The sequence below is a fragment of the Centruroides vittatus genome, unplaced genomic scaffold, assembly GCF_030686945.1.
Source record: "Centruroides vittatus isolate TY-2023 unplaced genomic scaffold, ASM3068694v2 contig_549, whole genome shotgun sequence".
NCBI classification, from domain to species: domain Eukaryota; kingdom Metazoa; phylum Arthropoda; class Arachnida; order Scorpiones; family Buthidae; genus Centruroides; species Centruroides vittatus.
This window is the reverse complement of record NW_027122325.1, coordinates 7280125-7300818: the sequence shown is the minus strand read 5'-3', so window position 1 is coordinate 7300818 and position 20694 is coordinate 7280125. Positions and strand designations below refer to the sequence as shown.

General features: G+C 32.9%; 1 protein-coding gene across 1 annotated transcript in view; it reads right to left on the bottom strand.

Annotated features, from left to right (window-relative positions):
- Positions 1 to 18346, bottom strand: part of LOC136978760 (zinc finger protein 423-like) — a 56126-nt gene extending 37780 nt beyond the window's left edge. The window contains exons 1-2 of the mRNA XM_067274581.1: positions 17849 to 18346; positions 17695 to 17772 (exon numbers count right to left, since the gene is read on the bottom strand). Coding sequence (XP_067130682.1) covers positions 17695 to 17772; positions 17849 to 17888 — 118 coding nt within the window. The 5' untranslated portion in view covers positions 17889 to 18346. The remainder of the gene's footprint in view (positions 1 to 17694; positions 17773 to 17848) is intronic.
- Between the last annotated feature and the right edge of the window lie 2348 nt (positions 18347 to 20694).

Genomic DNA, 20694 nt, shown 5'->3' with positions numbered 1-20694 from the left:
TTGTTATTCCTTCGCTGACAGCCTGATGGATTAAGATACTTCTGTCAATCAACGTAAAACTAATAAGTGAAATTATCTAAAGTTATGATCAGTTGCGGTTTAACTAAGGCCAGGTGTTAGCCACTTATTTGCTAAGCTGAATAAACGAAAGTTAATAAGCGACCTCAGATTGTTCAAAATCAACGCTTTCATTAATTCTTAAGCCTATGACAAAAACTTTCCTCGGTGTTTAAAATTCAGGGCACAAATGAATGACAAAGGATCGATAGATCTTCCTATTTAATCAGATATATTTACGCTAAAAATTATAGTTGTTGTTTTTGAATTAGTCTAACGAGTGAATCGAGCCTGTTTTTTTCGCCTCCGAATCACGTAGCCTTATAACGGGTTGATAATATTTTTGATAATTGCGTTTTACTAAACGCTCCTCACGAGACGTCGTCTGTTAAAACGGATACATATTTTAGTTTATCATTATAAAAAAAATTGATCTTCAAATCTCTGATCATTGCTGAGATGATATACAGTGTACAGATTATATAAATCGCCGACAACTTTCTCGTGCAGCTGATATTCCTAAAGTGCTGCCTCATAGCCAATTTACTCACGCAATGTCAACATGTGCTACAAACTAGCATGCCCAGTTTACGAAATAATTGCATGGAAGTATATTCACGCATCACGAAATGTTTGGAAGAATACCAGAACGAATTAGATTATATCGAAAGTATTTTGATGGTTCTATAATGTTTGGCGATGAAAGATGCTTTTGATATTCTGAACATTTTTGCAAAATAACCGGGTTTGAAAATCTTTTGCCAAGCCGATTAATTGATCTCTAGCTGGTTCATTGCTTATTACTTCTATTAGTTAATGATACGCTTGAGTGACGCGCTACCGACGAAAAGAATTCACCTAAAAAACTTTAATGGTATCCGTTAGAGGTGTAATTCATACTCGAAATTATTCAGCAATTAATAACACTCGGTAGTATTGAGATTAAGGAAAAAGAGCTTACAAATTTCTCGTGATTCGCAAGATGTTATTAAAAGAAGTTTCATTGTGACATGCGAAGGAACAATTTATAAGAAAAACTGATATTGGACGCCTATAATTTTCTTCCACCTCGGTTGGGTATATGGTCCAGTGAGGAGGGAAAAAAGCTTACAGACCGACAATTATATTCAAAAGAGTCGAAATAAAAACACCGCTATGTGTGACAATTATAGATTCGATGAGGAACATCTCCTTTCGCGGTACCCAAAAACCAGTCCTTAGCCAAAGGGTTCGTCCCATGCACCATTTGAAATGTAAACAGGACAAACAGTGAGCATAGAATTAATAATACCTAATTTGTTCGACTGACGGAGTCGAGAGAAGAAAATATTCTTTTACCACGCAATTATTAAAATCACGACGACGTCGGTCTTAACTTTTTCATTTCACTTTTCCTGTCGTCTAATCAACAAGATCGGTAATTAGGTTTCTGTACCCGATGTAGCTTGTTAAATGACATTTAGTTAACAACTTTTCTTATTGGCAAGGTGTGGTTATGATTTCTTTTTCTTGGACAAAGTTTTTAAATAAGTCACGCCGAGCGGCATAGATTAGAATGTGAGCGATCCGTGCAACGAAAGCAAGAGACCATCCACATAGTAATTAAAGATTGAATTTATAGATTTACCGAGATATTTATTTGCCTCGGGAGTTTAAAAACTGCCAAAACGATGACCACAATTCTCAAATCGTATTATGCTTTTAAGCTATAGCGATCTGTAACTTATACACATTTCGAAGGTGCTATTTTTAAACGCCAAAAATAATGGATAGAAACTTAGGGGACTGATAAATTTAAAATTGAGCGTGAATTATTAAAAGGACATCATCAATCAGAGTAGAAATATCATCTTTTAGATGGAGCCCAATCTCGACTATCCTCACGGAAAGTAGGGGGAAAAAAGTTATACTAACCAGTTGAGTTGACAGAAGTCGATTGGACGGTAGAGTCTAGATGCACTGAAATACCTGAGTACAACAGAGTTACGAAAAACAATTGCCCCGGGCAACTATCGACCTATTTCTTCTCAAAATGTCAATAGAAAGTCATAAGGAGTAAATGCACTAACAATTTAAACATAAACCAATTATTATAAAGTTTATTAAAATAAATAATTAAATTTCACTAATAAAGAATAGATTTTTTTTCCAATTTTTTTAATGTAAGTAAATTGCAATCTTCTTTTAAAGAAAACAGATTTATTATTAGTTTTTTTTCTTCTTCTTCGAGTTTTAATAGAGTGAAAGGTGAATGACGACATCTGTTAAATAATTTCAATTAACTCATTATGAATGGGGATAAATTTTCTTGATGATTTACTATTCGAATAGTTCCTTTTGCCAGAAATTAGCGGAACAGAATAATAAATAGGTAGGCTACTGTAATAATAAAGCGCATTGAAAAATAAAGCGAGCGCAGTCAATTTTATTACGTCAAGAGCTTTGGAGAGATAGATGGAGGTAATCCTGTCAAAATTTTTCTAGCCTATTGTCTTTAACGACATGTCCACCTCACGGGTCAAACTTAAATGAAGCTCTGGAGGTCGTTGACTCAGCACAGGTTAATTCGTTCCCTGTGAGTACGTGTCGTGGCAGAGCAACAGGTGTGCAGGCCAGGGGGCAAGGGGAGGAGACAACATCAACCCCTTTGCCACTAGCTCCACAGAATGACTAATTTGTTGACGTTTGACGTTCGTCTTTCGTAATGGACTTCTATAGACTGTGGCAAATCTTTGGCAATTAAAGCGTTGACCACAGCATCTAGATCGCACTTAAATCTATTGATATCTAGAGAATGAGATGTCAAATTAGCGAATATTTGACAGATTGAGATTATTACTTAAGAGGAAAAGGCGGTCGGGCTCGATAATAATAAGTAAAAGGTGAAAAGATGATCGAAATACAATCAATACTGCGCTATTTTTTTAATATATATATTTTTTTAAGACTCAACGGAAGCTAATGTCTATGCATCATCATATAACTATGCCTCAATTACTGTGGGAAATGGGTGTTGTCGATAGTCTTGTTATCGGCTAGACAGTTTAAAAACGCATTATCTCTCAGTATACAATAAGATCCAATCTACTTTAACGTTCAGACCACCACGGATACCAAAAGGAAAATGAATTTGTCATTTGATATTCCAATACGAAACAACAGGAATATTAACATTTTCTTTTTTTAATCTCTGATAATGAATGGGTTTGCAGCCTTTAATTAAACGTCTTATCGTATTATTCCTTTCTCTTTTTTTAAAAAAAATAAGAATCCTAAACTAATTAAATACCAAATTATTGACTTTGAGAAGCGGGATGAAATATTCATTAATACAAAGGTGATTGATTCCAAATTGGTGAGTAATCAAATGGCCCATGAATTAGAATAGATTATCAGAAGCGGTTAATAGAGATAAACTGATCTACATTATCCAAAAAATGAAATATATTTTTGCCTGGAGCTAAGAATTGGCTTATTACATGGCAAAAGATTATAAAAAGATGAACTGCTATGCAGGAAATGGGTGATAAAATAGGGATCCAAAGGCTGAATAATTACCAAAAAAAGGTACCCTTTTCTAATCGGTTATACTTTTCATAACGACGACGTGAATGGCTTTCAAACGAGAAGTTCCCGGGGCGAGCGTTCAAATTAATAATTCCTTCCAAATTAGAATTAATTAAAAATAAATAGGAGAATATAATAAACAATTGTCTATGTTCAATTCAAATCAATCTGCCCGTATTTTTCTTTTTCCCTTTTCGTTAGGAGTAATAAAATACATTCATTATACTATTAAAAAGCAATTTCGAGACTAATAAACCGTTAAAAATTAAAACTAAAGAGAGATATTCTTATTATGTATTATATTTTTTCATGCAAAGTTTTTAAATCTATATAATTAAGTAAGTTATTAAATACGAATTATACACAATATGCTATACAATGTATTTATATTAGCTTATGTAATATATATATTTATACGCAAAAATAGTGTATTACATAATTGGAAAATCATCTGGGAGTTTTTCAATTAATTCTGCAATTTAATTACAGTAAAAAATTATGGTAAAGTCAGTCTATCAAACAAAAGCTGACATCGTATACTAAAAAAAACGGTAAAATTTCGCTAACAATTAACCGAAAAAGACTGAACAACAACTTCGTAAACATTATCAATCAATCATCCCAAAGTGAACAGAAAGTAACCAAGTTACTTTGTGGCGTAATTTTTTATTCATTACTATTTTCTAATTATAATGCAAGCGAATACAATTCTATCGTCCCTAAAATATTTATTTCAAAATTATATAATATGCATTTGGCTTTATTTTAAAAATAACATTTTTTTTAATTTTTATTTTTTAAGCTCGTCCAAATAAAAAAAAATTATATACATGTTAAGGAGAATTGAAGTTTCCTTTTACTTTCATCACTTAAAAAAGCGTTTGCCAGTCACATCCTATAGTCTATGACGTTGCCTGATACAAGTCGGTCATGAAAAGACATTTTCAAACTCTCATACAAAGAAAAACTAGCTGAGCAACACCCGAGCATGGGAGCAGCTAATATCTCTACGTGGTGCCCATCAGAGGTTAGATCTGATATCAGTCGGACTCTGTGACATGGAATCGGCCATTGTGTTAGCATTATACGCTAGAGATACGTGATACTATGCATTATTCTACAGGTAGCACTTCTCACAATCGCCATTTCCAGACTTATCCAATGGAACAAGATGCTTGACCGGTCTAACGTTTACTGCCTCTCACCTGGAGAATATAAAGACGCTGGTAATGGGTTGTTGTTAAACATTTACATTTCGACCATAATTAATCAGGAGCTTATATAAATTAGAGAAAATCTTTAATCAATTTGGCTTAAGTTAATTTTTTTTTATTTAAAAAGTTCTCTTAACTATTGGGTTCCGTACATCAGTTTATTGTGATAGAACATCTTGGAATAAAACCGTAATTAATCCCCTACGAACAGAAGAAAACATTGTTTTCTCCCTCAAGGGTAAACTAGTCTATTTTTAATTATGGTTCTGTAAAAGCCTACTATTCAAGGCTTTCTACACAATTGGAAGGTAAAAACTGAAGATAACATCGTATATAGGGGAAAAAAAAACTTGGTTCTTGATGTGGACAGCAACCTGTAGATTCAGATCAATGTTGAACAGCCCACTTGGTAACACTATTCGAATTTATTATTATTTTAAAGATTAGATCATCATCAAATAATACACGGGTTAAATTTCAGTTAAGTTTTTAAACTAATAATTAGTTTCTGTAGGTAATTGGTCTTTATCCAATCAAGACGGTAATGAATCAGGATTAATTCCCCAAAAATTGCTAATTGAAATCTTTAAAAAAACTGTTTAGATAAACGAACAGATAGCTTTTTTTGTAATATAACATATATTTTTTATTGCAATTTTATATCCAAAATCAGTTTGATTGAATATCTTACTTCAAAGTTGATACGTATTGAGACTTTTTCTCCACTTTTTAGGCAACTCTACAAAACAAAATTGCTCTAAATTACCTTCGTTAAATTTTTATTTGATTGGTGGCGTGCTTAGAATAAAACCTTCAAGATTAAAAAACTTCCGAAGTACGAGAATAACCCTAGAGGTAGTTTTTAAATGAAGCATTCTGGTTTTATTTTTAACAGGATTTGGAAATTTCTACTCCCGAAAAAAATCGCTATATAGAATATTTTTAATTAATTAATTACGTTAGATACGGCTTATTATATGGAGAACTGCAGTAAAATATTAATTGAATTGTAGATTATTATTCATTGGCAAGAAAAATAAGAATTGATTAAGAAGAGAGAAACAATGCATTTGCATTCTAAGGTCAAAATGTTTTTAGTGCAGCGATCCGCAACATGTAGGTTTATTACAAGAGTTTGCACTGTTCCCAATTACTCTGATTTGAAAGAGTCTATAATTTGTTTAATATTTCTACATTTCAAACGGAGAAGTACAATAGAATTTAAAGGGAAAAAAGTCTTGTATAGACCAAGCTATTAATTAAGATTTTGTCTATGTTTCGTTATTGGTAATTATAAATAAAAATTTGTTTGAGTAAGATATCATACAATTAATTATGCGACTATTTAGTTAAAATAAAATTTAATTTCCAAACTGCAGACAGTTGTATTTATTGGAAAGACTGGGAGGGTTATTTATAAATAATGTTTGAATTGATTCTCTGTTGCCAACTTAAGAGCTACGATATGTTTTTGAAGTTTAAAGAATCCGGTTATAATTTATAGAAGAGTAGAGCACATTAGTATCCCGGAGAGAGGCTTGTGCTTGAAAACTTGTTTTGTCAACGGTTTTCTTTCCTAAACACCTGAACATTGGTTACGGTTGAGGTTGAACGGTAAGAAATATATGAATGGTTTCGTGACATCCCCGCAACATCCCTTGTCTTGTTTGGCCAGGAAGCGAAAGATATACAATCAGTCGGTCATCCTCCTGTCACGGTTTTCGCATCTGGCACGTCAGGTCGAGCTGCTGTGATTTAGAGAGGGTCTTCGAAGCCCTTAGAGATCTGTGCTGGCATCATTTAACGTTATTGAAGTATTTTTATAGAAGGTTAACGACGTTCTCTTTCCATTGATTTAAATCTGCGATGAATAATAGCTTATCTTTTCTTTGATGATAATTTGTTATGGGAGAAGGGGTACTCTTCTGGGATAAATGAGCTACTCGTGATCTAAAAGATTATTAAAAACACTAAAAACGTTTAAATTTTTTAATTTTTAAAAAATTCATTTAAGTAAGAGTTCTAATTATTAGTTTGTATAATAATAAAACGTAGCGGAACGAGAAAAAAAATTATTATGAAGTTATTATTTTATAAATCGTATTGTAGTACAATTTGACCGCTTAATTAATTTTTGATCTAATAAACAGCTTTCGTGTCATTAAATGTGAATTTTAATAATTGATTTGTAGAGTAAGTGCTGAGCATTATTTGAAACTTAAAATATTAATTTTAAAATTTAATTTGATCGAACTGTTATAAATTCGAGTGTTTTAATTAAATATTCATTTATTATTAATGATGGAAGAGAAACGTGATTCCAGTAGCCTGTCGTAAGTATAAATATAATCGTGTTCTTTCAATGCTATTCTTACTATCTATATTAGCACGCAATACAATAGCAAGTAACAATTAACCGTAACATCATCTACAATTAAGTACACAACAATCGAATCTTTTCGTTGACAAACAATGAGATCCCGAAGGTTGCAAGTTCACATCACCTATTGGTACATCATTGTTCGGTGCTATTGTTACACAGTCGACAGGGTTACGAGCTCAGGCGATAGTTTTTCTCTACCCTCTCCTCCGGGGGACGTGACTGGAGGTTACGGTCGTGTTAAATTGTTTCAACAGCTCACGTTTTCCCAGGACTGAACGACACACAGATGTTAAACATCTAACCTGCGGGCTTGGACACAAGTATCGACACGCTATGAGAAAGAGGCACACCCTTTGATCATCTCTATCACTATTGCCAAATAGAGAAAGAGCGCAAGGCAAATGACCTATTGTTGACAAGGCAAAGAGGGGGAAGCAAACGTGACGTGTACTTTCCCCTTACTGTTCACACGTTCCCAAGTCCAATTATAGGCACCTGTGGAAGTGTTTGCCTCTGGTCGGATGGTATGCCTGGAGACACTCCAGTAGCCAAACAGCTTTCGAAAGACAAAAGTAATAAAGTTGAATCGTCAAAGAATTCATTCGTGTGTTCGGCTCTATCTTACAATACCCAAGTCATGCAATCTAAAGATCTCTCTTAGCTACGACTCTTCACTATGACCTAATTGCACTAAGTAAAATAATCGTGACTTTAGTAGAATTAAAGTTCATCTATTCAGTACATTTGTAAGAATTCTTGAAATTTTTTTTCGTACAGTAAAAAAACGACTATTGTTTGAAGTTTCACATCACCAGTTACGCGTGCAAGACTTAGTCCTTCTCAACTCGTAATTTCTAAGATGTAGCCTTAGGATGTTAAAAGGGGGACCCTGCAAGAGCTACCTTTAGAATACGAATGAAAATTTTTTTGAAACCCATCCTGCTTTTTTCATATATTTGAATTTTGTTTCTACGCCCTTTATTCTCCTAACGACACTAACATAGCTGCGGGATACATTTCTTTCGACGAAGTAATCTTCGATGACTGCAGACTTTCTGCATCATCAATCCTCTAAAACTAAAGTTCAGAACGATTTAATTAAGATTAGCCTGGCTGGTCACATAAGGTGTGATCTAACCATCCCAAAAGACTTTTGATGCCGAAGATATCATCTTAGTTAAAATTCAATATAAAATATTGCGCAGCAATTTGTTAATAATAGCATTCAAGTATTATTTGGAAGTTCAGAATGAAATCGTCGGAGCCTAATGGTTTAAAGGTGTGTTTAATAGTAGCCTATTAAGCCCTACGGTAAAATTAAATGTTACAATAATAGTGATAGAGTTATCTGTATAGGGCTTCGGCATAGCTACAAAAGGAGCAGTACGATCCTCGGGGGCCACCACCACTCTCACAATACAGATTGAACAATTTTCCTTCGTACATTATAAAAATGATATATAGATCATCATATACGAAAAAAACTGCTTTATTACCTTAAACCTATTAAGCCATCATAAAAATGAGTTTTTGCCTCTTCATTGTCCAGGAAGTTGCTAATTAAGTTTATATCGAATTTAATACAGTTACGAATGATCGTACGATAACAATTACATTATTTGAAATTCGTAATTAATGTTTATTATTGCCGAAATTACAAATCTATCGAAAACCGTGTTACAACGCTTTCAAATTATTTTATTTAATTAGCCTTCTTGTTAAGAATTTAATATATATTTAGTTTAGCGATAAATATGGAAGAAACGGAAAAAAATGTCAGCTCCGAGTTTTCTTTTTATGAAAAAAAGCCATCAGTTAAGAGGAGGAATTTAATCACTCGTAAGCTGGGATTCCCCTCGTGTTAAATAGAAATATGTCAAAACGTCCTTAAGTAAGTTTAAATGATAAATTTAATATAAACAACTTTAATTTCTTCCATATTTTATTCGGGAAAGTTATATAACGTTCACACGCATATATGAGGAAGATCTTGTTCATTTTTCAATGAAAGCTATTAAGAATCTCAGACAAATCATTCCGTTGGTTAATTAATTTTAACTGGAGACTTATTATCATCTAACAAACATGTCATATCATAATTTGCTTTATTGAGGTGCCGAATTGATGTATGAAGATGAGACGATCCAGGAAATCTCTTTCAAATTTATCCGCTCCCGTATACTGAGGGGACATATCAATCATATCAATCTTTAATTACTAGTGATTAAGTATGTATAATTAATGCAATACAACATTATACTGCTATTGTCACAAACCAGTTCTTTGTTACTATTCATCTATAATCCAAATCAATCGAGTTCTTAGTTTGGGGACCTTTTCAAAGTGCTTCTGGGCCTTTAATTACATTGAATCGCGACCATTAAAACCACAATCATGGCGCACTTTGTGTCACTTTTATTAAATTATCAACAGATCTTCAGTGTTCGAAGTAATTTGGGATGCCCCTTCCAATTCACTCTTTTTTTCCCCTTTAAATCCTACATCTGGTCCATTTAGGCGTTGCCTCGGGTTCAGTATTCGATCTGTTGGTTTATTCATGAGTATTTTCCCGTCAAAGACGTAACCTGGGGATAAAAATGAATGCTACAAGAATGCTAAGAGGAGTGGGTGAAGTTTATCTGTGGGATAATTCCAATAGCTAACAATAATAGTGCTTACAGCCATTGTAGTTTGAGGCCATGGAATAAACGTTCGCTGTAGTAACCAATTAATGATTTAACGGTACTACTTTATAACACCAAGTATCTACGATTTATAAATATCTTAACTAGAAATTTATTTATTATTCTATAAATATTGTATACATTTAAATATATTTTAATAAAGAACTGTGTAATAAAATCATGTAGACTAAATTCTATGTAAATTTATATTTTTAAGGTTATAAATTAAGTAATTAAAGGACTTAAAGACAAGTCCAGTCCTAAGAATTTACTTTTTTTTAAGGAAATTAGGCTACTTAGAAAAAATTAAGTAGGTCTATTTAAAATGCATGGGTTGATTTTCCGATGATAAATTTTTCAGAAGTATTTAAGTGGTCTAATTATTTAGTACACTATTTCGACTACCAAAGACCATTTTGTGTCTTTAGGTTTCAAATTGATCTCTTGACCATTAACCGGGACAAGCGTATCTAAATTCATCATTATGCCAAGAATTAATTTAAACGTAATAAATCCATTTCAAACTTGGATTATTCTTTAACTTTTAAATTTATATTAAAAACATAAAGCATAGAATTAGTATATATATGTATATGCATTTTTTATTTGCCACAGATGTCAAGTAATATATCCTAATTATAACTTTAGCCTTTAGGTCTAAAGAATTGTGCTCGAACCTATAATTAGTCTGCAACCTTTTTTCCCCAAGTCGACATGGATAAATGGCCAAGTAAAATTAATTTGAAGTAAAGTATTATATAATTATTCGTGTTTTATTTATGAAAAAATATAATGCAAAAAAATTTTTCCAACGCATTAAAAACAGCAATTCGTTTTTTTTAATTTTTAAAAGGGGAATATCATCTTATGTATATAAAGAATTCCCTGTTTATTCAATAAACTTGAAAATTTAACAACAACGAAGCAATTTACCAAGCATCTATGCGTTATCACGTGGAACGTCAGTTTGTCTGCTTTATTCAATTAAAGTTAACAGCTGTAAGAAATCAAATATTAACTAAATTAGCATTTTAAAAAGTATAATAATTTTTAATGACTTGTATAATATAATTTTTTTTTCTTGGAAGAAGGAGTTATTATGGATTATTATAAAAACTAAACTGCTATTTAAAAACCCGAAAGATCACATAATCCAAACATTAATTCCAATAATGAATTAATGTATAAGATATTTTAACTTCCGAGATAAGCCAAAAATGCAAAGAAGCTATTATGATATCAACCAATCATTATTATTTTTTAGAGATTAATATCAGAAAAGAATCTTCTAATCAGTTTCCTGTTACGATAACTACGCTTAAAAAATGACTATAATAACTTTATTTCTGTTTTTCATATGGCAGATATTCATTTGGGCGGAGAACCACTTGAAATGTATTTTTTTTTTTTTTGTTTTCTTTTTTTCCTAAAATTGCTAATGCCGTATAACATTAGTAAATTGGTACCAATCGGTCACGTTCAATGTTCTTAATCTGTAGAAGCCTTCTAATTCTGGGGATCACGCTAGACGGGACAATCGAATGACCGAGTGAGGAAACAAAAGGAGGAAGAAAACTGAGCCACGCAAGTAGCCTTCGAACCGACTGTAATTAGCCACGACTCAAACACGCAAAGCTGTTGTGCTACGTGGGTGGTAACTAATTCAAAACAACTGCGCTTTTTTAACGAAATTGCCGAGCAAAATAGTTAAAATTACGACCCATTGTTGAAGCACGTGTAATTTTACATAATCTAATTGGGCAAGCGAAGGGAACTTCTTCACGTTTGTGGATATGATGATAGGCTTCGGAGCATAACCCCGTGTTTATTGTGGCATTGGAAGAAACAGCAGTTTTCGATAACGGTCTTTTAATAATGTCATTAGGAGCAGCAGGACCTGTTTGATGTAAATCTTTCGATTTTAAGAAAAATTCTCTCGTCTGAACTATTTTAAATGCATTTAAAATCATTTCTTTTATCCAAAAATTTCATTTTACATTGAAATTTTTTTTAAATCTAAAATTCCAAGAAGACTAAAACAGATTTTTTTAAATATTTAGCAAGGAACCATTTTAGAAAATTCCCGTCGGATGAAGAGTTTAATTTTACATCCCTTTTTTATTCCTCGCCTTTTATTTTATAGGGAGATTGGAGGAACAAAAAACGAATATTATATTCTTATTTATAATCTTATTATAAGCATGAACAGATCTATCAGTTGAAAACGTTCCATCATCTCACTCGTTCACTTTAAAATCGAATCCAGCATCGAATTAAGTTTAGATAGCTATTCTACGTCATCCCAGCAGATCAAAAACTTTAGAGAGAAAAATTCATGAGACAATCTAGAAAATGAGAAAATAAAGTGGATGGCTATATGGAGGAACAACGGAACAGGAGAAGTCTCCAGTGATAAGTTATTGAGTCCAATGTCTATCTTTCCAGGGACTTGACAAATAACTGGGGATACTCGAGGGAAGAGCGTGGCGCCATTCTACGTTTTCACATGAAGCTAGTAAAATATCTACAATATTCACTGCCGAAAGGGTAGTATTAAAGTTTGAGTTCTCCTTTAGGCAAACATGGATCCATCCTGTTCTTCATGATGGATGCGTCAACTTAAGACTTATTCCTCAAAAGAACTCTCTTCAATTGATCTGATGTGATAGTAGATTTATGTTTTTTATTTGATATACTTTATCAAATTGCTTTTAATTAAATTAATTTTTTTTTATTTTTATAATTAATTTGATTAACTGTTTTTTAATAAAGTGAAAAATAATACAAACGGAAGATTTATTTTTATTAAATTTCATCTTATTCGTTCGTCGTTAGAAAATGCAATTTCGTTTTTGAAATTGGCATATGAATTACGTTTAAAATTTTATTTTATTTTTTAATGTTAACAAAATAATTTTGCAGTTTTATACTCTGTTTATAACTTGCTAATAGCTTTTCATTCATTAACAAGATTAATCAAAACAAATTTTCTATTTTTCGATAATAAATTAAGTAGACCTATAATTTAAAATCTTGTTTTCTCTAGTACGTGATACTAGTTAATAATTATTATTTTATAGGTTCTATTAACAAAAGACTTAAGATTTATTAAAAGTTTTACGATAATTACGAAGCTGCTAATAATAAATTGACTGCATTTTCTAGACACTTTATTTTTTTATTCGCTTAGAGTCGAGTCGAATTTTACACAAGGCGTGATATTTTATTTCTTAGTATAATTGTAAAAATATGTTTAGTATAAACTATGAAAAGAAAACAGACGATACCATTTGTATCGGGCTTCTGGGTAGAAAGCATCATTAGGCAGACATTATAGAGAAGAGAAGCAACGTCAAAGCTCAAGGGAAGCCACGTCAGAATCTCTCGAGGGGATGCCAAAATCCTCTAGAGACGTAATACGACCGCCAGAGAAGGGAAGGTCCAACTTCTCCAGTTACTTCAAGTCTGCAAGACTACTACAAGGCTGCAAGAGGTACGCATAACTGACTACACACTCACTGAGAATGACTGTAATTGAAACATTGACCATTCATCCCGAATTTCCGGTTCCTAAAAAATTTCACATGTTAGAAGATAGAGTTGCGTATTATGCTTTCGATAATAATTCAAATATTAAGGTTTCATTTCAGTTTTTTTTTCTCTTTCTTTCTTTATAACAAGTGTGTCGAAATTCTTCCAGATACATAAATTCGATAGTAAGTTGTCTCGCTGCTGCCCCAACCAACTCTTTGACAATAAATATTAGACATCATCATGCTATCCGCAATTCTACAGGAAAACGTGCAAGTAAAAATAGCGTAATAAATCACTAACAATGGAACTTTGCTAACCGAATTCAATTCATTTTCGATAGGTTTCCTTCATTATAAATTAAGATAAGTTACTTCTTCCTTACAGGATATGTTTAACCAGAATGAAATATTTGTGTAAGGCTGCATTTTTACTATACTAAAAGTTGACTGTACTGCAAACCCCATTTTTTGATCGAGTTCGAGTGATGGAAATATTATTTCGGTTAAATATATTAATGACTTTATTTAATTGAGAAAAAATAATAATAATAATTATAGCTTATATGGAAGATTTGGATTTTAAATGGTTTCAAGAAGTATTGAATTTAATTACTACAAGCAACAGTTTCTTTTCCGGTATTAACTTAGACTGTTGTAAAATAGGATCGCTTCTAGACTTCAATCCAACACCTTTAGAAGATTCCAAAGGGAGTCACATGGCCTATGGAATTATGCAAATGGAGTTGGTTCCCATGACGACGAGTGGATCTCCAAATCACACCTGCGTGATGTTTGGACATTTTTCGCTCAAAGCAAAGTGGATTTGAGGAAGAATGCAACCTTTGGATTCTTTTCCAGCGCATTGCTCGAACTAATGATTAAATATGGAATATCTCGGACAGTTTTCTTCTCTATTGGGATTTCGTTTAGTCAAACAGAAACAGAGAATTCATTCTAACTCTCTTCTTTTCCATTTTTTTAAAAAATACAAACAGAAATATTAATTTTATTTTTACAATAAGTTTTAATGATTATTACTAGTACAAAAAAGTATTAAAGAATTTCTTCCTTGAAAGGAAATCAGGCGAATATTTATTAAAATTTACAAGAGGAAGAAAATCAAGGGAAATACATCATGCATATAATTAGAGCGTATAAATTGTTCGATTTAACACTACGAATTAATATAATAGTTTAAATTTAGAACTATATTTTTAATTTTAAAAAATAGAAAAGTTGACTATATCATATGAATGAGTTTAAATGCAGAATTCCAGATAAATATTAACTTGAAAATCTTAATAATTAATAGAAGTTTTTAATATTTTATACAACTATTAACAAATTTATCATCTGTCTTAAGATAATGTTCAAAAATTCTCCAATGGAATACGAGATACCATAGTGCCTGTGGCAGGCATTTTCCTTGATCGGTACATTTCAGTATTCTCCAGTTGGAACTTCGAAAACAGAACCACCTGCCATTTAACCTGCCTTTAGGTCATTCCGGGAAATGTCTACTTTCCCTTTATCCCTGGTTGTGACGTCATTTTACTTAGAGATAAAGCGAACTCGGATTATGTCAATCATGCAGAATTCCGTTTTTCACACTGTAAGGATAAAAAGAGAGGCAACGCCTTCGTCAGCTCGTCTTATGTATGTCAACTGTTTTGTCAAAGGACAACGGTAACGAGTAATGGGCGGAGAGAACAGAAGTAATATGACCGCCTACACCTGTTGATACCTGTCAATAAATGTAGTCAAACAGGTATAAAGAATACGGTTGGGTGATGGAAATTTTGTTTCTTTCGGAGGTATTTAGATTACAAGTTTGGAAACTCTTTCGATTTCGGATTTTGTTTTTTAATATTCTCATTCAGAATGCTTTGATATAGAAACTGAGGGTTGGCATATATTTAGATCCCCCAATCAGGTTATTTTAGAATATATATATTTTTAAATAAATATTATTTCTACTACATTAATTAAAAATTTAAAACTTCCGGCAGGTTTGCAATTCAGGAAAAGAGAATGGGTGGGTCTCTTAGATAAACCTGATATATTCCCGATATTCATCGTATCAACAATAATTTTCAACAATTAAATTAACAGTAACTGTGTTTTGTTTAGCTTAGTTATACTCGTATTCTCACACATATAGCTTTTACCATCCGATGGTATTACAAGTCGGATGTACGAGATTTTTTCACGGACAGCTTATATTTAAAAAAAAAACATTATTGGAATGACCAAACGTAGATAATTCGCGAAAAACCCTTTAAGCTTCTCAAAAATTCTAACTCGGTTAAAAATTGAAGCTTGTAATTAAATGAAAAAGTGAATCTGGCAGATCTATTCCTCGGATGTCGACGTGTTAACAATATGTCTAATTAGCAAATACAAGTCGCTGTTATTCTCGTCAACCAAAACTATGATCGATGGGGATCACGTGACTACTTGGTCTGATGTGGGAAAGGCGTAATTACAGATGAAAACGCGAAGGGAGGAGAGTTCACGTCCTTTTTTTTAGATTCGAATAAATACCATTGCTTTTAATCTATAATTCTCATGCCTTTCGAAAAAAGGAAAAAGTTTCGAAAGAAAGAGCGGGGAGGAAAATAAAGAAGAAGAAAAAAATAAAAAACATTTACACGACTTATAGGATAATAACCCAATTGGAAAGCTATCTCTAAACATTAATTAAAATTTTCTAGAGAAACTTGTCAACGCTCAAAGCGATTAAGAAAATTAGAAGTCCTATTATAATCAAAAAACGCCTGAATTTTCCTTAAGTAAACGTTGCAATTATGTCAAAAAAACTTTTAAATATTTATACGAGATTTCAAATACTAATGAATAATATTTGATTTGCAATATGCGGAGTTTTTAAAATTATTTGATTGAAAAAACTTCTTTGGATTAATATAAAATTTAAGAAAACGTTAAAAGTGTATTCTTTGCTATAAAGCAAAATGTCCGAAACAGCGAGCACGAAAGTAAAACAACACTTACATTATGAAGCAGATGTATTTGACAGTTATGAATAGGTCTATTACCCCTTTTGAATATTTTAAAGACAAAGTAGAATAGAAAATGGATATTCAAACAAGACGAGTCAGGTTTCGGTGTCTACTGTACAGCAGCATTTTTTTTTTTTTTTCTGAGGTTAAATATCAATTTTTACTTGGTAAAACGCGCAATTCAGTTTCTTCGTATCCGGCATACCAAGAATGAGAAGAGGATGATATTGCCTATGATGACATGACTGTCCGCAAAGGGATTGTACGGTGCCACATTGGACGTGACATAGCCACTGATGATTGTCGTAAGGCCCCTTTGGAATACTCCTCGACGTGACAACATCACTCTAAACCAGAATTAGCAATAGTACATTTGGTACAGAGGGATCGTTGTAAAAACTAATGTTAAGAGCGGGTGACATTATAAATAGAACTTCTTATTGTTAAATGTTAAAAATCGATTTAAGCAACTGTTAGTACAGATCGGATTTTTTTCCCCCAAAAAACAGTCTTCTACCTAACAACTGCATTGAATTGAATTAAATTGAATGTTGGTAATTATATTGGCACGCAACATCAATGTGTCTAGGATAAATAAGAGCGATAAGGACACTCCTAACACGCAGAGGAATTCCAACTGGAATCATCACGATAACATTCAATAACTGAAACATTATTAAAACTTAATTCGAATTAATTTTTATCACGCGACTCGAAAATGCTTAAATAAAGTCACGATTCTTCCGAAGTATAATTAAGAGACAGAGAGAATAATCCTTAAAAATAAGATTAGCGCGATAAACATCTAAGCTTTTGATCAATTAGGGATCGATAATAAAATTAAGACAGAAGAGAAATGAGATTTTTTAAACTTAGAGCCGTTTAACCAGTCAATTGTATTTGGTACCTTGCACAAAACACGAACTAAGAAAATAAATTTCGGCTGACTGCAAATTGGAACGGGCACAATTAGTTTCTAATGATTATAAATTACGCACCAAGTAAACAACAGAAACGTAATTAAATAAGAAAGCAAGACATCTGTTGACGGAAAAATAAGTCATTAAAGAGGCCGCTAATTGTTTACCCTTAAATGGTGACATTGATAAAGTCTCGGCAACAGTCGATGTGACATCCACCTGCGCGTCGCTCGGCATTTAACGCCCGCTCTCTCCCTCTGACCCTTTCCTAGAGTACCGGCTCTACCAGCTAACTACACACAAGTGAACTTCCTACCTCCATTCGGTGTCGTCCTGTCTTCGGTCGGCGCGTGTTGATCCTCTTTACTGTCTTCGTCGTCTTCCATTTCGTCACCTAAACATACATACACCGGCTTGAGTAACGGGACGGTTACTACACTTAATGGGCGACAGCACCGTGCCTTACTTACGTTTCAGAGCTCTGGGTTTGGCTTGTTTACGCCGAGACATTATCCGTCCGTTTCTTTCGATGTCACCACAACGTTTGCGTGTCGCAGACTGGGGTTTTGGTATTCAATATTCGCCGTCTACCCTGTGCCACGTCACAGAGACAATGTCTCACAGGGAGCTTCCACTCCCGTAGGAAATGAATATACGCATGCTGGCTGGTAAGGCTTGCAGCACCCAGGAATAACTACTGGATCGACCGGCTGATCTTCAACCAACATACTCCGTACGTATAGACACACGCGCACACTGCAGACCCATGGCGCTCGGACCACCTGGTTGGGTGTTTTTTACTCCACTATTTCTCGCTGGCGGTTGAACTGCCCTCCCTTGTTCTCCCACGGTGTCTTGCGCTCACACTCCAGCACACTTCGGTTTCTCTTTCCCCTCTCACTCGCTTGGTCGGAGCTTCCGGTCATGCGCACTGCTTACCTCCAGGTGTTGGGGTATGTAAAGAGAATGAGTTTCGTCCTTGTCCTTGACATTCGGACGTCGCTTGGTCATCTTTCTGTCGAAACCCAAACGTTTTTAACTTTAACCGTTTTTTACATCCCTTTTTAAATAATAATAATAATAATAAATATCAGATTCTCTTTTATCAATATCTACTCTCTAATATCTCATTTTAACGATAAGTATAATAAAGATAAATCATGTAATATTCTATTCTTTTCGGTATTGCCCTATCATTTTTTATTATTTTTTTCCCTCCGTATTAATAATCGCTTCTTCTTTGCCTCATTTAACAGGAATATCTATAAACGAAAAATTTTCAACACGAAGTTGACAAGCAGCGAAAACACAATAAATACTACTTACCCTTTTTTTAAATAAGAGAACATTACTTCCGATGACATTTTTATGCAAAAGATAATGGATGCGTCACAAATGGGAAAATTTCCCTTAATAAAAGATACAGCTTTATACAACATTCTACGTTTTTTCTTAATATTCTAGGAATGTTTTCAGAAGCTTTTTATCAATTTTAATACAGGCATAACCATTCATCAAACGAATATCGTAAATTCTCTCTTCTTTTTTTGCATAATTTAAAGCTATTCATCAATTATTAAAAGTTAAAAAAAAAAACATTTATCCTTTTGAATATTGTTATTATGGAGTGACAATCTTCAGAAAGAGAGAACAATGAATTATTGGCCCATCACCAAACTCTAAACTCGGTAACGTTCTTTTTCTCGGATCTGTCTGTGCCCTTGAATCGTAGACGAAACTAACTTTCTTCATAAATAGAATTAAGTAAGAATTCATTAATGGTTAATAATGTTAATAAGCTAATTATCTAAATGTAATAATTAATCTAATGAGGTGGCAAAATTAGTTATGGAAGACGATTAATTTCTGATTTCTAGACTTGTCTCCTGATATTACAGGACGAATTACATGTTAGACAATTAAATAATCGCTCAATGATGGAATTGAATCATAATCAGTTTTAATGTCATAATTAGGTAATTAGTGGAAATGGATAGCAAAGAGCCTATTACAGTTTCGGATGCGGATTTACGGCAAACCAGTTATCTATTTTTTTGTTTCTGTAGAGTTTTTTTTTACGGATTTTCGTATCCATTGGTTTGTAAATTAAAATCTTTCTTTTTGTGGATGACCAAGAACGTTAATAATCTGTTCGCTTCAGCGAGTAGCAGACAACAGATGCGTCTAGACCGTAACAATTTCAAATTTTGGAGTATATCGGGCCGAACACAAAGAACTTGGTAAGGAAAAAATAGTTACGACTGCTTCGTAAAATCGTTAAAGAAAAGTCAGCTTTCTAGAATACACCTTATTTGAAAACCACTGGTCTTACAGGAATTTTTACGACAGCGACAAATAGCCTATAGTAGGATAGTTTCTTAATTCATTCAACGTTAAAGTTGATCATAAAGAGAAAAGTCGATTTCCCCCCCCCGTCTTCTTTGGAATTAATAAACGAAAAATGGCCGAGAGGTGTCATTTCCAGCAGTCGATAGTAATGACCCCTAGCGGTAACAATATGAACTATACTATGGAATCTTCTACAAAAGGTCACCTTAGGGATGCCATCAACTGATTGATTTACTGAAATTTCTCGCATTGCGCTTTCCAATCTTAATGGCTCCTACCGACGATCGAGCTCTAACAGCGCAGATAAGAAACCTTTACAGCCGCGCAGTTAATATACACACAGATTTTACACTTTGTGTGTCAAAAAGAATTCCTTTCTTTAAGTAACATTCATTTCTAAGGAAATTCCTTCTAGACTTTCTTCACAGTTTGACAAATCTTTTTGCTCTTACTGCAAATGATGTCTTCTGAGCAAAATTTAACTTTATAAATCGTATTTGTTTTTTAAAAATCTCATCTCGATTCTGTTATTCGGAGTTTAAATTACCGAATTTTAGCCAATTTATCGAATTTTTCGATTGGAAACGTCATTCGCAAATACGATTTTCATAAAATTTCTTTATATTTTTCAATTAATTTGCATATAATTGTTGAATATTTCGATAAGAAAAAATTTAGATTGCGTTAGGTATATTAAAGACTTCTTTTTTTCTTATATTTAAACAATCTCTCATTATTATGATTAATTTATTTATAAATTTTCTCAATTTGTTGGAGAATCATTAATATTTATGTGGGGTTTTTTGTCGATAGAGGGAAGCACCTTCAATGCACGAAAATCGTTTTTTCTCTTTCATCACCCTCAGAAACTTCACTTCGTTCAGAAATTAATGCCATTATAAATGCTCAATAAAATAATTTAATAAATATTTTAAAAAACTACATCCAGAAAAATATATTTTGCGTT